The following is a 19771-nucleotide window of genomic DNA, read 5'->3' on the forward strand; positions in this document are numbered from 1 at the left end:
CCAACATTTGTTGTTGCTAGTTGTTTGAAGATGTGCCATTCTCACTGGGGTGAGGTTGTACCACCTTTTTAATCCAGTTATCCACTTTTGGGCATTTGGGTTGATTCCATGTTTTTCCAATTGTAAATAAACATGGGGGTGCAGGTGTCTTTTTGAATCAGTGTTTTTGTGTCTTTTGGGTGGATACCTAGGAGTGGGATTGCTGGGTCATATGGAAACTCCATTTTTAGCAGTTTGAAAAGCCTTCAAACAGCTTTCCATAGTGGTTGTACTAGGTTGCATTCCCACCAGCAGTGCAGGAGAGTTCCTTTTTCTCTACACCTTCACCAACATTTGTTGTTGCTAGTAGTTTTAACATGTGCCATTCTCAGGGGTGAGGTGGTATCTCGTTGTGGTTTTAATTTGCATCTCCCTTATTACAAGTGATGTTGAACATTTTTCCATATGCTTGTTTCCATCTGCATCTCCTCTTTGGAGAAGTGTCTTTTTAGCTCTTCTGCCTGTTTTTTGATGGAGTTGTTTATTTTTGTTGTTTCATCTGTTCTTTGTTTATCTTTTTGATCAATCCTTTATTGCTAGTTTTGTGTGAGAAAATTTTTTCCCAATCAGTGGGATGTCTGTTTGTTTTTTGTAATGTCTCTTTTGCTGTACAGAAGCTCTTTAAAATGATGCAGTCCCATCTGTTTATCCTTTCCTTCACTATCGTTGCTTTGGGTACTGTATCTTAAAAAATGTTACTGAAGTGTATGTCATGTAGTGTTTCACCTATCTTTGCTTCCAGGTATTTTATGGTTTTCGTTCTTATGTCTAGGTTTTAATCCACTTCGAGTTGATTTTTGTGTATGGAGCGAGGTAGTAATCTAGTTTCATTTTTTTTTGCATGTAGCTTCCCAGTTTTCCCAGCACCATTTGCTGAACAAACTTTCTTTGTTCCATTGTATCTTCTTTGCATATTAAGTTTTTTTTTAAGATTTATTTATTTATTCATACAGAACTGGGGTACAGGCCAGAGATGCGGAGGGTGAGAGGATTCACCAGGGACAGAGTGGGGAGCAGAACAGGCAGATCAACGAAGTACACTGCTGAGGGGAACAGCGGGCGTCCCAGGAGAGGTCTGCCACGCCATGTGGTCACCTCTGGGGCAGGCGGGGATCGAACTCATGCAGAAGCAGCTTAAGCTTCTTAGTGCTGTGCTTTAACCCACTGCACCACCAGGGAGGGACAGCATATTAAGTTATTTTTAAAAACATTTATCAATGAGAATTTGGTTGGGTAGAGGGATTGATATCATTCTGACCATTACTGAGTAGGTGACCTTGCCACTGAAATAATTTCCTGCTATTCTTTCTCTACTCTGGAGAATTTTATGAGGGGGTATTTACAACTCTCTTCTGTTAGGTATGTTATAACAGGATGCCTGTTACTCCTCAGTGTCTCGGTCAACACCCATTAAATTGGGGCAACAAGTCTCAGTGCCCATACATCACTGAAGCCATAACACTACAGCCAGCAAATAGTGACTTACCAGGACAGACTGAGGAGTGAGATTTGGGGGAAAGCTGTGTGTATAGCTCATGTATTAAAAACATGAAGATGATCAAGAAGTGGGGAGCCCTGGAGAAGGGAAAAGGACAAAGGACCTTTCTTGGCCTGTTTGCTCAGTCCTTTTTTCCTTTTTTTGCAGACAAGTTCCTCACCCCACTCAGGGGTGTCCAGGCAGGTGCGGATCAAAGCTTCCCAGTCTGCAGGAGACTTAAATACCATCTACCAGCCCACCGAACCCAGAAGCAGGCATCTCTCTGTCAGTGAGTATTTCAAGCCTTTTGTTCTCTCATCTAATTAATATGCCCGTGTTTTTTAAAAATTCAAATATTAATTAAACAATCATCAAGCGTGGTGATTGCTACTCTGTGCACAAGAGGTAGAGATATGACTGGGATGGCGCCCTGGCCGTCTGGGGTGGCATGGTAGAAAGATGTGATGGCATAATCAGATTGCTATAAATGGCCCTGCAAAATGGTCTCCTCAGCTCTGCTTGAAGACCTTTAGTGCAGTCTGCCCTACTTTAAACCGTTTTTTTCCCAAAAGGACCAGGGCTTGTGAAGTTAGAACTCCGGTCCAAGTTTGATCTCAGACCTCTTGTTTATTATTCCTGCGGATTCCTTATGCTTTGAGAAAGACATTGACTCTTGGAGAGTAAAACTAAGTTGCCAAGAAAAGGACAGGACACATTTGACATGGTGTATATGACTGGCTAACTAGGAAAAAACTGGGTAGCTGTTGCCAGGCTTCTCAAGGAAAAGAAGATGAGATCTGCGCAGTATGCCAGATAGTCCTGTATTGTTCTGGATCCCGTTTCCCAGAATCTGAGAAGAATGCCCATTTCTTGAACTGTGAAGTTTATATTGAGGGAAAACCTGGCCTCAGTACCTTTGTGTTGAACTTAGTGCCCTGATGTAGAGACTCTATGTGTAAGGCTGTGTCCAGGCAGGTGTCCTTGAGGTGCTCGCCATGTCTCTCTGACTGCAGGGCTGGCCTCCCCTTGCTTTCACAACTTGCTCCCCAGTATGTGGCTTTGACTATTTTTTCCTTTCTTACTTTCAGCAGAGAGAGCTATTGCATATAGAGGTAGAAATGCATCAAATTGAACTTCTCTCCCAAGATCTTGAAATCAACTTGGCAAGGTGTGAGCATCAGTCCTGTCTGTCACTAAACTTCCTGGTAGCAGGAAGACTGTTACTGTAGTAACTTTGCTTCACCTAGTAATTGTTGCAGCTCAGGCAAGCCCTGATAGTACAGCTGAAAGTCCATATATGAGTTCATATTTGTGGACATTATGGATTATTAATAGCTATGCTTTCAATAAGCTGGTTGAAGAGAAAGCCAGCACCCCACAAGGAGACCCTATCCAGAGCATCTCTGACCCTGAAATCCAGGTGTCCTAGAGCCTGGGAAGCTCTTCCAGCTTAGCCACTGTAGCAGACACAGAGACTGAGGAGAGGGAGGACAGCATTCACTTGTAAAGGAAGCAGTGAGTATTGACATGATACAACAATTGGACCGCCTACTTGTTCTTAGCAAGAGTTTGTGTTCTGTGTGTAGAGGCAAGAACTAAATGCTGGGTCATTGTTGAAGGGAGCCATTTATGGAATTTCCTTGTCTGAGAACACTGAAGAATACGATTTCAATAAGTTGTTCCTGTTTATCGAGAGAATGGAAGCACAGCCCTACAGTATACTCAGCACCTGCGTTCCTTCACCTAGCAGCATTCTGAGCCAGCCCCTTGGCGGGACACACTGCAGTGGAGGCATGGGGAGGGCGAGAGTTGGGGTACAGATTGCCTTGACTATGAGGGTCCTTCCCAGAAAAGGTAACATCTGAGCTAGCATGCAAAGGAAGACTCACTGGGCACCAAGTGGAAACACATATTCCAGGCCTGGGAAAGCTCCTCCTGGCCATGATCACAAAAGAAGGTGGTGGGTTCCAAGCACCCCCAGTGGTTTGGAGTGTAAATGACGTGTGGTGAATGTGAGCAGAGAAATGGGCCAACTAACCCCTGTTTCTATAGAAACGGCAGAAATGATTTCTATCTGGAATGACCTGGGAGTTCATTCCATTGGAGTGGAGAAATGTTTGAGCAGAATCTTTAGAGATTGGGGAGCATTTCCAGAGACAATGATGAAGGCAGAGGGCTTTGAGACTATTTTGCTTGTAGAAATCTCACCATCTAGGTTGCTTCATGTATCTGGAGGGGAAATAGAGGTGGCTGAGAAAGAGTGCCTGGGTGACTTTCTAGGAGCCTTGACTGTATGTGTAGGCAGTGGGCAGCCACTGAAAAGTTGGCTACCATCTCCATTGTAATGCTTATCCTAGTACTTTGTTAGGTTACTTCTCTCCTTATCAAACTGCATTTTCATTCATTCAAGAAGTAATTACTAAAGTACTTACTTTGTGCCAGAAGCATGAGAAGCAAAAAGGCACTGCTCCTGTCCTTGTGACCCTCATGACCAAAGGACACAGACATTTACTTATTGTGATGCAGTTAATGTATGAGAGGCCGTGGCCAAAGGGTGTGTGGTACCATGAGCAGATGGATGTGACCTGATCAGCACCAGGGCACCTTAGGCAGTGACATCACGGCATGAATGGGAGTTCTGGGGAAAAGACTTCCATGCAAAGACTAATGGTGAGGGAGTATTCGGAACAGGAATAATCTGTTCCTCATCCGCCCCCCCCCAAAACAAAAAACAAAAAAAACAACCAACTTTAACAAGTCCTCAGGGCTGGAAAGCTGTGACCAGGAGGATATGCTGAAGTTGGGGAGGGAGGCAGAACCTGTGGTCTGTGATGAAGAGCTTGGTCCTTATGTTGAACACAATGAAAGTTCCTTTTAGGGTTTTTTTAAAGATTTATTTATTTATGCATACAGACTGGGGTACAGGCCAGAGGTGCAGGGGCGGCGAGAGACTTCACCAGAGACAGAGTGGGGAGCAGAACAGGCAGATTGATGAAGTACACTGCTGAGGGGAGCAGCGGGCGGGTCAGGAGAGGTCTGCCACGCCATGTGGTCTCCTCCGGGGCAGGCGGGAATTGAACTCATGCGGAAGTGGCTCCGGCCTCTCAGTGCTGTGCCTTAACCCACTGCGCCACCAGGGAGGGCCCCTTTTAGGGTTTTTAAGTGAAGAGGAATGGGTGTATTCCTCTGTATTTAGAAAAGTTGGCCACCATATGAAGGCTAGATAGGAAGGGGACAAGGGGGGATATCATGGGCCTGTATTAGGCTAATGCAGTGGTCCAGGTGAAAGAGACACAAGTTTAGTGTAGATTAACAGCAGCTGTGGGCAGAGGAAGGAACTGGTGAGTCAGACATTTAGAAGGTAAAACTGACAGGTAAAAACGTGACAGGTTGGTGGCGCTCAGAGTGTAATGTGGGGGTTGAGGTCTCTCTGAGAGCCTCTCAGAGGTCTGTGAGGGCAGAACTACTTTTTGTAATAATACAAGGTGTGATTTGCCTTCTCAGTTATTTTCTCTTAAATATGCAATGGAATTTTCCAGAGATTATGTGCCGGAGGTACTGTCATTGCTTTGATGGTGAATGGAATGTGTGCTTGTGCATTATTTTGTTTTAGTAATTTCTGATCCTTAATTCCTAGTACAGTGAGTGTCACTCAGTATTATCCACATAACTAAAAGCTATTTGGTGACCTTGATTTTTTAAAGTGTAAGGGATTTCTGAGGTCAAAGGTTTAAAAATGACTATGTGTATTTGATTGAATTTACAAGCATTGAGAGCAGGAGATAAGTTACTGATTTATAATCTGAGAGATGGTATTGCCTTTCATCAAGAAAGGAACAAAGAAGGAAGCTTGTCTTCTGGTGCAGAGAGAGAGCAGGCCTAATGTTATAGACAAGTTGAATTGGAGGTGCCTGTGAGACAGCCTAGAGGAGATATCAAATGGGCAGTGAGATATACAGCCCTCTATCTCAAAAAGGAGAAAATCGGAACTAGAGAAAAAAATGAGAAATTGACAAGTTGAAACAGAAGCTCAGAGGAGAGTTCACCTACGCAGAGCTTATAGCGAATAGGATTGGAACTCGGCCTTTGAACCCAGATACTTAGTGACCCATTAAAAGAGGATGACTCTGCAAAGGACACAGGAAAGGAGTGAACAGAAAAAGAGGAGAGAGATGAGAAGCAGTTTGGGAAGAGGCCTTACATGGCACTGGCCAGGTTGGAAAGACAGGTCAAGGGTAAGAGACACAGGCCTGGTGATTTTGGTACAGTAAGGCCTCCTGGAAATTTGAATAAAACAGGAAGTTGAGATTAAAGCAAGAAGGACTAGGAGAAGTCCCGGAAGTGGAAATGTGGTCATTGCAGTCGCTGGTGTGTGCGCCTTGCCAGGATTGCCCTTCTCCGACACTAGCCTGGAGTGCCAAGGGGGAAACTGCAGCCTGCATGCAGCATGCAGCAGCCACAGCAGCATCTTTGGCTGGGGCGGTAGGTGGGCCAGTCCAGTCTAGGCAGCGCTCATTGTTTGAGATGCTGCCTTATTTGAGTTGAAAATCTGCCTTCTCTCACACTACCCTATGACTCTAGTACTGTCCTCTTGAGCAACATAAATATCTTTTCATATGACAGTTTTTCAGATATTTGAAGTTAGCTAGCACATTCACCTTTCGTTTTTCCCATCATGTATAAACTTCGAGTTCCATTGTTTTTTGAGCCAGTTAGTCTGTTAAACCAATTAATGCTAAAAAACAAAAAAGCAGACACAACTTAGGTAATGAGTTGACCCAAAGGAGAGACTCAGAGGAACTCTTCAGACAAGGTCGAGGGCATTTCTCTACATGAAGATGCCCTCCCTCATATCTTTACCCTTAGGAATTCTCCCCACTTTTGAAGAAGCTCAACCCCATTTGTTCCCTCACTCAGCCACCTAGTCAAACCTTGGTTGGCAGGCTTGTCTCTGTTGCCTTCGGATTCCCCTTTGTCATAGAGCATGGTAAGCTCCTTTACATCTGTTGTTCCGTCATCTTAATACTTACCTAGCCAGTGCCCACAGTTGAGGCAAACAGACTGTAGCCCCTAAAGAGCTTGGGAGCCAGTGCGTGGAGGAAATCAGTTCTTTCAAGGAGCTTGGCCAGGAAAGAAGAGAAGTGAAGCAGGTGAGGGATTCAAGGGAATGACAGAGTCAAGATATTTTTAGGCGAGAGAGCTGAGCATGTTTATGAAGAGAGGTGCAAGACAGTTGAAAGGAAGATTGAAGGTGGTGAAGAGGGGGCTGTGTAGGGCTGTCTCCTGCAGACGGTGAATTTGAAGTCCAGGTAGAAGAAAGTACCCTCTTCCTCTGAGAAGAGAAACAGGCCTGGGGGAGAAGGAAAACTGAAAATGCTCTGAAAGGATGAGCTGATGGGCCAGCAGTAGCAAGTATCAACCTCCAGCCCGGAACAGACGCTAAGGGGAGAGTCAAGACTGCGGAGGTAGTGGCCACACACACGCACACAGAATGCTCAGCTTCTTTCACCTCCGCAGTTCTCTTCTTCTAGACATTTTTCTATGACACTAAATGAAACTAGAAACTGTCTCGTTAGTGCGGGTAATGACTTCAAAATAAATGGGAATTTGCAACGTCGAAGCACAGGGGATGTTTTGGAGTCTTACGCGATGAAAATGTTGAGTAGCTCTATTCTGCACATGCTGGTCCAGTACAAACATAATGAAAAATACTAGTCAAGATTTTCCATTGTGGAAGAAAAAAGACTTTATACCGCCCCCATCTCATCTGCCCTCGGCAAGAGAGAAAAAGGTTGAGAGAAAATAGTTGATGGCCAAAAAAAGCTATCTCTTTGTACTTGCAGTGACCTGCACATTAACACTGACCTAGAGCCCTCATGCTCCCTGTAGAGGCAGCTTCCTGACGGCACCAACTTCCTGACAGGAGTCTCCTGTGAGAAGGCCTGAAGCTGAAGGCCTATCTTTTAGCTTTGAATCAGCATGCAGAGCAGAAGGATCAGCTCCATCCTAAGATGAGAGTTTATTTCCAACGGTCACTTGGGTTAAGGAGGCTGGCAAAGAGCTAGCCAGCCAAGGGAGGGGTTGGACAGTTGACTTCTTATGTGCACAAGACGTTTGTGGGAAGGGGTGGACCTCTTTCAACACAGGACTGCTACTTTGCTCTTTTGCTTCAGTTTATTGGAGATGCTACCCCTTGGCACAAACAGCCTGGTGAGGCTCGAACAAGTCCCGACTGGAATGTCAGAAATGACTGCAGACCGGCGGTCCCAGAGAACCTGCCATTCCTACTTTTGCCCACCTCCTGAGACTGAGTGTGTCTTACATAGCACTGTGGTTTGTGTTTCAGGCTCACTGCTGTCCCTTGCCAGTAAATATGTGAGAATCTGGGAGTCTTAACAACAGTTCAGTGTCCCACCCTGTGAGCCCCCTGACTCACTTGTTCTTGACCACTGCTGTGTGTCTCATTGGCCCTCCAGTTTCTGAAATGAAGATAAAGCAAAACTGAAAATCCTCTGGAGCGGTGCTGCCAACTCCTGGTTTTTCCATTCGCTTCCTCTGATAGCCATTGGTTTGGGGAGACTTCCCTTTCCTGCCCCAAGCTGTGGGCCTGTGCACAATAGCCTCTGGCCCATTGCCCATCAGATAATAAGGCTGGCTCTCTGCAGGCAGCAATGTGTATTGGAAAAAGTGAAAGTCTCTGGCTGGAAATAAAAGCTCAGAAAACCTTTGCTGTTCTCTCCCCATGCCCCTCCCCCACCCTCCTGGGTCTGTGATCCTAGCCTCCTTCCTGGCCTCCTGAGCTTGTCCAGTTCCACCTGCAGAGGCAGAGGAGAGTTCAGTGGCAGCTGATGCGCCAGATCATGGGTGTCGGGCGGCGGGGGCGGCGGCTGGGGGCGTGACCCTGAGTACTCTGCCCAGCAAGATCTTCCCCAGCATCAACTCCGTGTCACAGACTGGGATTTCATCAATAGGTAGTGTTTTTCATTTTTTCATTCTTTCATCATTTCCTTAAAAGAAACACTTTTTTGTTTGTTTTAGGGAAGGTGTATAATACCTTTTCACTCCCAGTGTACTAGTCAGGGTTCAGTTTTACAGAACAGAATCTATTCTGACTAGTTTCAGAAAAAGAGTTTTGGTGCACATTCTGGTTCCTAGAATTATTGGAGAGTAAAACTACAGATTAAAGTGCAGCATGGGGCTCCTCCCTCCCCCATTTTCAGGAAGCCACCAGATCCAGAGGCACAGAGCCGCTCTCCTTTATTCCACACCACTGACAAGGGAGTCGCTGCACCTGTCTCTGGACAGCAGGCAAACTGGAGACCAGATAAATGAAAAACCGACACTTCTGTAGACTATGCCCAAAGACAGGATGTCAGGGGCTATCCCAATCCCACTCAAGTGCATCTAAGTGGTTGAGCCTAAAGGGGGTCTTAGAACAATGGCTTCTAGCTGGTTAACTTCTGACGGCCCAGTTGGCATATAGAGGTGGAATGGATCTTCAGTCTCAGCTGTTCTGCCTGCCACATAGAGGGAAGGAACAAGTGGGGTTCTGCCGAGTTCCTACCATGTAGGTGTGCGCTTGTGCCACCACGCTTATAACTTCCAAGAAAGGTTACAAAGTAGGTATTTCTCCCCATTTTTGCAGATGAAGAAGTAGAGGTGAGAGTTAAAATCTGTCTAGAGAAGGGCCCTCCCTAGTGGCGCAATGGGTTAGGATGCAGCACTGCAAGCTAGCCACAGCCACTTCAGTTCAATCCCTGGCACCGGAGATGCCCATATGGCGCGGCAGACCTCTCCTGACCTGCCTGCTGCTCCCCTCAGCAGTGTGCTTCGTCCATCTGCCTGTTCTGCTCCCCACTCTGTCTGGAGAGTAAAGCCTTACTTGAACTCCTGTCCATCTAATGTCAAAGCTTAGGCTTTTCTTACTATACCTTGTTCATCTTACTAAGTTACTTCTGCTGCTTAGCACAGACTGCCAACGTACGGATTGAATTTACACAGAACATGTGGGCTACCAATGTTACCCACAATCAGAAGTAGGAAGCAGGCACTAGATGACTGTTTGTTAGCCAAGTGTTAAATAGTGTTCATGTTGAGACATGGTAGGACTTAAGGAAGCCACCCTTTTTTCATAGTTGCATTGAAAAAATTTAAACTACTGTATCAAGGGAAATGGCCACGTACATGGGCCTTTGATGTGTGGGCTGTTGGAAAGTGGGGTAGCTTTCTTATTCTTGATTCAGATGCCCCCTATTCCAACCTTGTCATTGCCGCTGAGCCCATGGCATCTTGCATTGGTGGCCTCCGATTCACAAGTGATCCTGGACAGGAAACTGGATTCAGACTGCATAAAGCAGGGCACTGCTGTTGTTTTCCCTGTGCTGTCAAGAAATCCCCATATTAGCCACCCTCCTGCTTCTGGCAGAAAGGCTGTCCTATTTCCCCATGGGTGGGGTTCCCTATCTACTGTTCATTTTTTTAAGATTTATTTTTATTTATGCATATAAGAACTGGGGCACAGGCCAGAGATGGGGGGTTGAGAGGATTCACCAGAGACAGAGTGGGGAGCAGAACAGGCTGACTGACTGAAATATACAGCTGAGGGGAACGAGCAAGACAGGTGTGCTCTGCTGTGCCATGTGGGTCAGCTCCCTAGCCTGGGACTGCACTCCTGCTACAGTGACTGGTGAGAGCTTGATAAGGCTGAGACAAACCCCTGCACCACCAGGGAGGCTCCCCCAGTGATCCCCTCAGATCACTCTTGAGGCACGCATGGCCTCACCAGCTCAGGGAGAAGTCTTGCCTTCTGCCATTTTATTGAACAGCGTGCCCTTTTTGGAAATAAATAGCAATCTCATAATTGCCTTCGTTCAGCTGCACTGAAGATAGTTACAGGCAAGTTTCCTAGCGACAGCCCCACCATTCAGTCACTGTGACTCTGGGTCTCAGCTTTCCCTTCAAACAATGTGGGTGATGAGAGGATAAACACTCACAGGGTGTTGTGAGGATAAAGCAAGCAGTGATAGTTTATTGAAAAGAGAACAAAAAAAAATTTGCCATGGTTGACTTTATTGCTCTGTTAGTTCATGGCACAATATCCCTAAATTTACCCTGAGAGTAGTGTCACTTTTTGCCAGTGCCCAGAGAACTTGGGCAAACACTCTTTCCTTTATTGGCTGTTTGAGATCATTTGAAAGGCATAACTCAAGTACTCCTTTATCTCAGAAGGCCTAGCCTCTACTCTATGAGTGAAGATTACACACAAGAGGCCAGCAAAATTCTGTGCCTCTTTTCAGGGCAGTTTTGATTCTGGTGTCTGCTATGGGGTCTGGTAGGGAAGCCAGTTTACTGAGCGCCCCATGTGAGCCTTCCTGCCTCAGGTCCCTAATTGTCAGTGGTTCTAGATGCTGGGTTGACGCTCCAAGAAATTGAAAGTGTTCTCAGGGCAGATTCAGTCAAGTGTCTTCCATCCGGCCAGATGAGTCATATGCTCTAAACAACTTGCTTCATGTGGGACAAGGAAGGTGTCAGTTTCTTGAAAGACATTAAAATAAAAACTTAAATTCTCTAGCGATTATCTTTTAAAGAGCAACCCTCCCCGTCATTCTGTGACTATAAGTATTTTTCTTCCTTTTTAATGTTCCTGGAAGGAATCTTAGCACTTTGTTAGGCCTGCCCTCTGTCCAGGGCGTAGAGACCACAGAGACTGGTCTTGCACTGGTTTCCTACCTTTGGTATGCAGCCTCACTTCCAGAATGCAGAGCATAAGCTGAGTGCTCCCAGGCTCCTCATGAGCTGTTGAACCATTGCAAAGCTATGTAGGTGTGTATAGTTAAAAGCATGCAGCAACGGTATATATACCCTGATTTTCCTTCTGAAACCAGCCTAGACTAGGGTTACATCAAGAAAGGTAGGAGTTGGCAGTTCCTGTCTATCAGGGTAGATCAAGACAGGTTTTCCCCCACATTTCCAGCCACCAAACTTGCTCTGTCTTTCTTCCTTAGCCATTCCCACAGAGCATCTTGCTTGCAATTCCATTTCAGGAAACTTGGTGCCATGTTCCTGAACGCGACTAGAAAAACCAACCTGCAAGGTTGTTGTTGTTGGTGGTGGTGGTGAGGGAGTAGAGTTAGATAGCATGTGCGTCTCAGGTTTCTGGGAGAAATGTTTTCTCTCCAGAACAGGAAAAGGGCTTGGGTTGAGAGCCCTTTATTTAAGTTTGAAAATACCAAAAGCATTTGTGTGCAGGTATTGTTAAAGCTTTGTTAAACCTTTTGAATATTTGTCCATTGGGCATAGCAAGGGAAAAAGATGCAAACTTCCAGCCTCACCCTTGTCTTCTTTGCTGGTCATGGAAAGCATTCGAGTTGATCAGGAAAAGCTCTAAGCTAAGAGCAGGGAGACCTTTCTCCTAGACTCAGAATAGGTGATAGAAAAGCATCCCCTAGTGACTTAAAAAATATCTCTGCACATTGGATGTCATTTAGGAAAGTTAAGGTAATCACTGTTCCCTCTTACAAACTGGTATATAGTGAAAGTACGTACAAATTGACTTTATATTCTTTACTTGTAAAATAATGATAATTCCTGCCTGTGTTATATTTTTTTTGAGAAATGTAAAGCACTTTGAGTCTCTTATTTCCTTTCCGGTTAAATGAAGCAAATAGTTATCTCAGGATTGCTAAAAAGATTAAATGAAATAACTAGTGTAAAAATACCTTACAGAATGCTTGTCACTCAGCAGGACTCAGGAAATACTTGCCAGGCCTCTATTGCAATATTGAATGTCTTAACAAAGAGTAAAGCACTATGTAAATGCAAGGTATTAATACTCTTAGCAAGGAAAGATACGAGTGGTTAGGGATGGAGCAATTACAGTCTTGTTTGTGTCCTCCCATGGGAGGACCTTGTTACTGTTATGGACAGATGGAGAACAGATGAAGGCACTGACTGGAGGCATGGGCAGGGAGAGAGATAGAAAAGATGCTCAGGAGTAGGGCACTGACTTTTCCCTGGACCTCAGTCTCCAGGTGCTGCTTGACCCAAAGCTCAAGGAACTAGTTGATGGATGAATGCTTTTCCTAGTACTTCGTAGGCTGGAGGAGAGGTGAGAAATGGAACTCTAGAGGTAGAATTAGAGAGCAGTGACATTGTTAAGGAAGAATGACATTCGAGGATTAATAAAATGTGTATCTGCTTACCTGTCTAAATTGGTTTAGTTGGGTTTCTTCTGGGTCATATTTTGTACCAAGGTTCTTGGCCATATATGTACTAGTGCCTGCTCCATCTCTGCAGTAATTAGGCCCCTGTTAGGAAGGGATTTTGTTGGCCTTAAAGAATGTGGAATTTGCTAAATTTTGGTGGTCAAAGTCACCTCCCTGACTGCTTGGCCTGGTATCTCTGAGCTGGTCCCATGTCCCCTTTTGATTGTCCTGGGTCCTGTGATCAAAGGTCCTGTTTCTCTTTTCCAGGCTCCCAGAACCCTGGTCGAAGCTCACCTCCCCCTGGCTATGTACCTGAGCGACAGCAGCGAATTGCCCGACAAGGATCCTATACCAGCATCAACAGTGAGGGGGAGTTCATTCCAGAGACCAGCGAGCAGTGCGTAAGTCTGGGGACTGGACTGTGCCTTAGGATATGTTAAACGAAGAACATAATGGGGGTTTCTTAGTGGACATGATGCAAAGTAGAGACACTTACACACACCACCTAGCAGCTCTTTTGGAAACCTGTCCTATACATATATTCCTTTCTAGGGGCCAGAAATCACTTCCTCCCAGAGAGACACTGTGAAGTCCCCAGCCTCGGTAGTGCTGGATGAGCATTTGACAAATTTGTCCTTTTTCATGATCATCTCATTGGTTTGTTGCAGAGTACTGGTCTGTTGACAATCTCCTTCCTTAAACCTGCCTGTCATTTCAGTAGATATTTAACATAAGACTAATCCTAAACTGAAAATTTTGGGGTTTTATTGGCAATATTTTAGTTCTCTTTCTTGGTGAAATGTAGGGAGTAAACCATATCCATATTACTCTGTGGGGTTCACTTTATGATGGTGAATAGCAATATTATCTATTGCTACATAAAAATTATCACAAATTTAGCAGCTTAAAACAACACACCTTTGTTATTTTACAGTTTCCCTGGGTCAAGAATCCAGGTATGACTTACCTGGTCCTCCACGCAGGTTCTCATGAGGTTGCATCTGACACCCTCCCCTTGGGCTCAGCCAGGCTGTATTCCTTTCCTTTCCAAGCTCACATGGTTGTGAACAGAATTCAGTTCCTTGTGGCTATCATCCAGGGGTCACTCCAAGCTCCTAGAAGCCCCCTGTGGCTCCTTGCCAGGTGATGATCTCATAATAGAGCAACTTCTTCAAAACCAGCAGGGGAATCTTGCTCCATTCTGTAAAGGTAGAGTCTTAGGTAACGCAGCGTGGTCATGGCAGGAAATACCCCATCCCTTGCCATTGTCCACTGACCTAAGGGTGCGTCCACCCTTATTATGGCTCACCCATTTAAGTGGCTAGCTTTTTAACAGTGGCTCACTTGTGAAGATGGCATTTTGGCGTAGTGACCCCACCTACAGTGGAACCTCTGTCTTCATTTTGAAGACTTTCAGAAAGCTTGCTTTGATTGCAAACTTGCTTTTATAAATTCTGAGGATTTGGTTTGGGAAAAGGAAATTTCTTAAGGATAAAATCACCATTAAAAGAATCAAAGAATCAAAATCATCTCATGAGAGTTGTTTTTTTTTTTTTTTTTAAGAAGATTTTGTTTATTCATACAGAACTAGGGAGACAGGAGAGGTCTGCTGTGCCATAGGCTAGGAGAAGCCCTCGGCACTGCTGCTTTCTGTACTATCCTGCCTTGAGGACAAATCCGTGTTTGGAATTGTGACCAGCAGTGTTTTACTTGCAGATTCCTTTACTGTGCATTTACTGACAATCCTTTCCGTTTTCCCTAGCCAGGGCATTTCTGGACATGAGCAACCAGGGACAGCTTGAATGTAAATGAGTTTGGTTGCCTTTGGTATCTTTCCCTCCCCATAGTCCTACACCTTGATGTTTTAACTTTTCACTTTACATGTCTAGCTCCAGAAGTCATAAGGGTATTTGACTCCTAGTGAGGGCAGATTTTTAGAAAGAGGCCAAGGAAGGCTGCCCCTGGAAATGCCTACTGAGTCTTTCTGCGGGATCCACAGTTGCAGTGCATTCACTATCTTGAATGAACCGGTCATTCAAGATAAAATCCACTTAACAGAGCCCAAAATAGCCTGGTATATAGTGAAAGAATATCCAGTGAGGTCTTTCTTGAAAGATGAAGCTATGGTAAATTTGCTTTGTGTTTTTCTTTAATCAGATTTAGGTAATAGTAGCATTTGTTTGCTATTTTTTATAATTACAAAAAACATGTTTCATGTTAATCTTCTGATTTAATTTTTATAGTACAGTGTAACTTCCTTCATGTCTCCTTTGACTTATGCACCTGTCATAAAGAGTCCTTTTTTTAAATAAAAGTCTTCACAGAAGTCAGTCAAAGGCCACTCTCTCTGGTATTCTTCCTCCGTCATCACATCTGCCCTGTGGTTACACATGTCATTCTCTCTTCTGTTGACAGAGCTACCTTGCCAAATGCGTTTGGTAGCTCTTCTTTCCATCTTGGTTTCACCCACTTTGGAATATCTGTATCCTTAGCAATATTTGCATTTTTACTCTATAATTAATTTACTGTGATTGATAGGCTTTGAAAAATCATGTGACTGAAACATTTGAAGCTATTGGTCAGATGGACTCTTGTATTAAATGAGAAGAGAACTGGTTGGGGACTAATTTTATGAAAATTGCCAGTAAATTTTCATAATTCAGATACTTTCCTTCCCTACATAATAATTAACTTTGTATCTCAGATAATGAATACTCTGTCAGTAAATGACCCCACCCCAGGGAAAATGAAGGAAAGATTAATTGGAAAAAAAGGCTATTTTGAAGGCTTTTGTTATTCTATTTGGCCAAGAGCTAGAGGAACATTTAAATTTATATAGATACTTACACCTCTGCATGAGCACCAGGAACTGAGAACTTTTTGTTTTGTAACAGCTGTATGCTACCTAGTTTTGTTTTGTTTTGTTTTGTTTTGTTTTTTAATTAATGCCCTGGGATGTTTCTAAATGACTTTTTTTTTTTTTAAAGATTTATTTATTTATTCATACAGAACTGGGGGACAGGCCAGAGGCTCAGGGGCGGTGAGAGGCTTCACCAAAGACAGAGTGGGGAGCAGAAGAGGCAGATCGACGAAGTACACTGCTGAGGGGAGCAGCGGGCGGGTCAGGAGAGGTCTGCTGAGCCATGTGGTCAACTCCGGGGCAGGCGGGAATCGAACTCATGCGGAAGTGGCTTCAGCTTCTTAGTGCTGTGCTTTAACCCGCTGCGCCACCAGGGAGGGCCCGCTACCTAGTTTTTTAACTTGAAGCAGTTCTCCTAGCTCTCTAGACCTGTGGTAACTCATCTGTGAACCAAAGGCAATCTTGTCTTTCTGCATTATACATTATAAACAGAAGCATCACAGTCCCTCCCAAAAGCACTGAAGTGTAGTACTATCTCTAGCTATAGGCACCAATGTTACAAGCCAAGAAAATGCCAGCAAAAGAAGCAGCATCTCTGCATCACTGTCTTGGCAGAGTTCCTTGGGATGCCAGCCATGCATTTTCCTCACTCCTCGAAACTTGCCTTTCCAACTGCGGGGGAGAACGGCACCTTTCTAGCCACTCTCCCCGCTGCATGAGGAGGGCAAGGGCATTTTCATACTTTGACAGGGTGGGTCGTTTGCTGGCCTGTGTTACCTGGCTGGGCCTTAGGTAGGGGCAGAGGGTTATTGTATGACTTGTCTTGCAGATGCTGGATCCTCTGAGCAGTGCTGAGAATTCCTTGTCTGGAAGCTGCCAATCCTTGGACAGGTCAGCAGACAGGTATGGGACTATGGCTGGTTGGGGGTTAATGCATAAGCATCCGGAGAACTGTTAGACTAAGGCAGTAGAGTTAGCTAGTTTCTGTAGCTCCACTCTAGAGCAGGTTTGCAGGCCCAGGGTTAAAACACTATGCCTTTGGGAAAGAAACCTTTGACTGGGATTCTCCGCCATCTCCTTAATTTTCCAAACACCAGAAGAATGTCGTGATTGTTATTTGTTAATTCAGTAAGTGTAATAATAGAACCCACAAGAGCAGCTCATATTTATTAAATGCTTGCTATATTGTTCCAATCTGCACATGATGTACACTGCTCTTATACTCTTGGCTTCATTGCTGTGATCTCAGACTGAGAAGCAGGGGACCTTCAGTGTTTTGGGGGAAAACCTGTGAATTTGCTTGCTTTTTTTTTTTGGTCCCCTACTAGTGTTCCCTATGGAATTAAAAACTGATGTAAAAGCCAAAAAGCAAAATACCCAGACTGCTTCCCACACTGCCTGCTTGGCATGAATTCTTGTTCTCACACTTTTGAGAGGGAACAAGTGTTGTCATTTACGTACCAAATGGTTCTACAGAGTTGGTTCTCCCATCACAGGCCATGATGGGAATTGGCTTTGGCACCCATCCCGCCGCTCTCACCTTGACCTAGTTATGCCTGAGACCACATTTGATCATAGTTTAGGGCTGTGGTCAGAGGCTATGGAGCCAGGTCTGCGCACTGCTGAGGGCTGTCTTCATTCCACATGCTGCTGGTTGGTATCTTCTTCCTAGCCTTGTCTTGGGCTTGCTCTCTAGCCAGGGGAGAGAGGGCATAGGCGGAAGTGCCAGGAGCCCTGACCTGTTGCTCGGCTAGGACAGGGGCTGCCTCTGGCTTTGCTCGCTTAGGTTTTGTGGCTTCTCGAGAAGAGCTGAGCATTTCTGACTTGTGGCCTCTCAAAAGGCACAGACCGGTCAGGGGAATACTGGGGAAAGCAGCTACATTTATTTACTGAGTCCTGGGTTTTTCTTCTGACCCTCTGACTCTTTGTTTTTCCCCACTCTGGAATGAGACCCAGTGACCTGGACTTGTACTTCTTGGCCTAACTTGAGCTTAAGACTTTCATCTTCCCCCCACGGGGTCTAAAACCAGATGAACCAAGATCCACATCTGCCTCTACCGAATAATAGTTGTGTGTCTTCTGATATCCTTTAGCCTTCTGTTCCTCAGATTCCTCATCTCTACAATGGGATGGTGGTGATTAGTCTGAAAGGAAGCTGCTTGACTTAGTAGCAAGAACAGACTTTGGGGCCACATGTGGATTTGCAATCTGGTTCTATTGTTTATTAGTTCTATACCCTGGGACAAATCAAATAAGGATCTTAATACCTAACCTGTTGGGTGTCTCTGATGAATAGAAAGAAATAGCTGTTCAATAATTGGTACCTGCTATTATAGTGTTTTATTTTTGTTACCTCACAAGGTTGTAAAGATGAAATGAGGAAAGACTCACTTTGTAAAATAAATAAGAGCACAGCAACCTGCGAACTGGTGTTCTTGCTGGCTTTATTAGTACCCTGGGCAAGGGCCTTTTTTTGCATAGGGCTTTTTAAGCCCTATGAGCAAGGGGGAGGGAGCGCTAAGAAGCACACCCAGGAAGGAGTGCCATGGGGCTGGAGGTTCCTGCTTCAGGACTTGTCCGACTGCAAAGACAGTGAGATTGAGCCCAGAAAAAGGCTGCTCAGTCTGCTTCGGCCCATGGACTGACCCAGGAAGGAGCTAGACATGGAGTCCCTCTGGGGGTCCTGCCTTCTGCCCTTGTGGGCTTGGGTGTGGCTGAAGTCCACTTTGTGATTTTATATTGCTTTGTTTTTTTCAGCCCATCCTTGCGGAAATCTCGAATGTCCCGAGCCCAGAGCTTCCCAGACAACAGACAAGAGTTCTCAGGTGAGTTCCCTAGACTGCAGGGTGCTGGGAGGGGCTGAAGGCATTCTGCTTTAGCCAGAACTGGGGGTTGTGGGCTGTATTTTAAGTTTTCTGGAGTGGGCTGCTCTGAGGTCTCAGGTGACTGACAGGTTTAAATGGCTCACACATCGACTTGCCCAGAAGCCAGTGATTACCCTGTCTTACTCAGATCGGGAAACTCAGCTCTGTGACAAAGGGGTCAAAGGTGGAACCTACCCCCGGCGCTACCATGTGTCTGTGCACCACAAGGACTACAACGACGGTGAGTGGGCCCCCAGCCTGCCCGCTGGCAGCTTCAGAGGGCATGGTCAGAGCTTCTCCAGAGAACAGCCACTGCCACTTGGGGGCTCCCCTCTCTACCCGACTTCCGAACATGCTGCAGACCCTGTGTTCCCTTTATTCCAGAGGAATTATACCCAGACTTTCAGCACTAGAGACGGTGGGGAGGGGATGGTGATATTTGTAGACCAAGGTGTCACTGGGAGCTCTGTCCCTTGAGATTGCAAAATGCTCCAGGGCCTGGGGACTCTCCAGTACCCTTTTCTGCCTCAGAGCAGAGCTTCCTCAGAGCCTTGCGACTGAGGTGCCAGAGAAAACAGAGATCCCTGTGGGCTTCCCTTGTGAGTGATGTGGGGCCTCAAGGCCAGGTCTGTGTCTCCCCTTTGGCCAAGGTTCCCTGAACCATCTGGGGCTGCTTCCTAATTCCGCTTTTGTCCTGATTCTCAGAGTGTTTGGGATGGTAGCCCTTCTGGCATGAGTCAGATGAGAAGCAGATAGCATGGAACCAAGTTGGTGTTGTGACCTGGTTTGCAATTTCAGCCTTGGGGCTAAGGATCTCACTTGTTCTACTCTGGTTCTGACACCCCTTAGGTAGAAGAACATTTCCCCGAATTCGCCGCCATCAAGGCAACCTGTTCACCCTGGTGCCCTCCAGCCGCTCCTTGAGCACAAATGGCGAGAACATGGGTCTGGCCGTGCAATACTTGGACCCGCGAGGGCGCCTGCGCAGCGCTGACAGCGAGAACACCCTATCTGTGCAGGAGAGGAATGTGCCAACCAAGTGTGAGCAGTGGGCCCTGGCCAGGCTGCACCAGGGATGCCCGGGCACGAGGCAGTGGGCCCAGGGGTGGGCAGCAGACCCCTGCACCTTGTGCCTCCCTTCACTGTTGTGTCGCAAGCTGTGTGCCCTGTCTGGTCTTTAGTTTTTCCATATTTAAACTGAGGAGCAGTTTCTTTCATCTCTGTCATAATAAGATATTGAGCTTTGGAAGCAAAGTTTGATCAATTTCTTCTGCATTTTGGTCAGTGCTGAAGAGTATGACATTAGCCAGTCTGCTGCTTCTCAGGG

At 45.6% G+C, this 19771-nt stretch overlaps 1 protein-coding gene across 4 annotated transcripts in view; it reads left to right on the top strand.

Moving 5' to 3' along the window:
• MAP3K3 (mitogen-activated protein kinase kinase kinase 3) overlaps positions 1-19771 on the top strand; it is a 47604-nt gene that overhangs the window by 20453 nt on the left and 7380 nt on the right. For 2 of the 4 annotated variants that reach the window (XM_012733051.1, XM_012733053.1), the window contains 6 exons: positions 1685-1805; positions 12988-13121; positions 16410-16483; positions 18338-18405; positions 18593-18685; positions 19294-19485. In XM_012733051.1, the coding sequence (XP_012588505.1) occupies positions 1685-1805; positions 12988-13121; positions 16410-16483; positions 18338-18405; positions 18593-18685; positions 19294-19485 (682 nt within the window). The remainder of the gene's footprint in view (positions 1-1684; positions 1806-12987; positions 13122-16409; positions 16484-18337; positions 18406-18592; positions 18686-19293; positions 19486-19771) is intronic. The other 2 variants (XM_012733052.1, XM_012733054.1) reach the window with 1 other exon arrangement.

Source organism: Condylura cristata, unplaced genomic scaffold, assembly GCF_000260355.1.
Source record: "Condylura cristata isolate star-nosed mole 26May11 unplaced genomic scaffold, ConCri1.0 scaffold00038, whole genome shotgun sequence".
In the NCBI taxonomy this organism is placed as follows: Eukaryota; Metazoa; Chordata; class Mammalia; order Eulipotyphla; family Talpidae; genus Condylura; species Condylura cristata.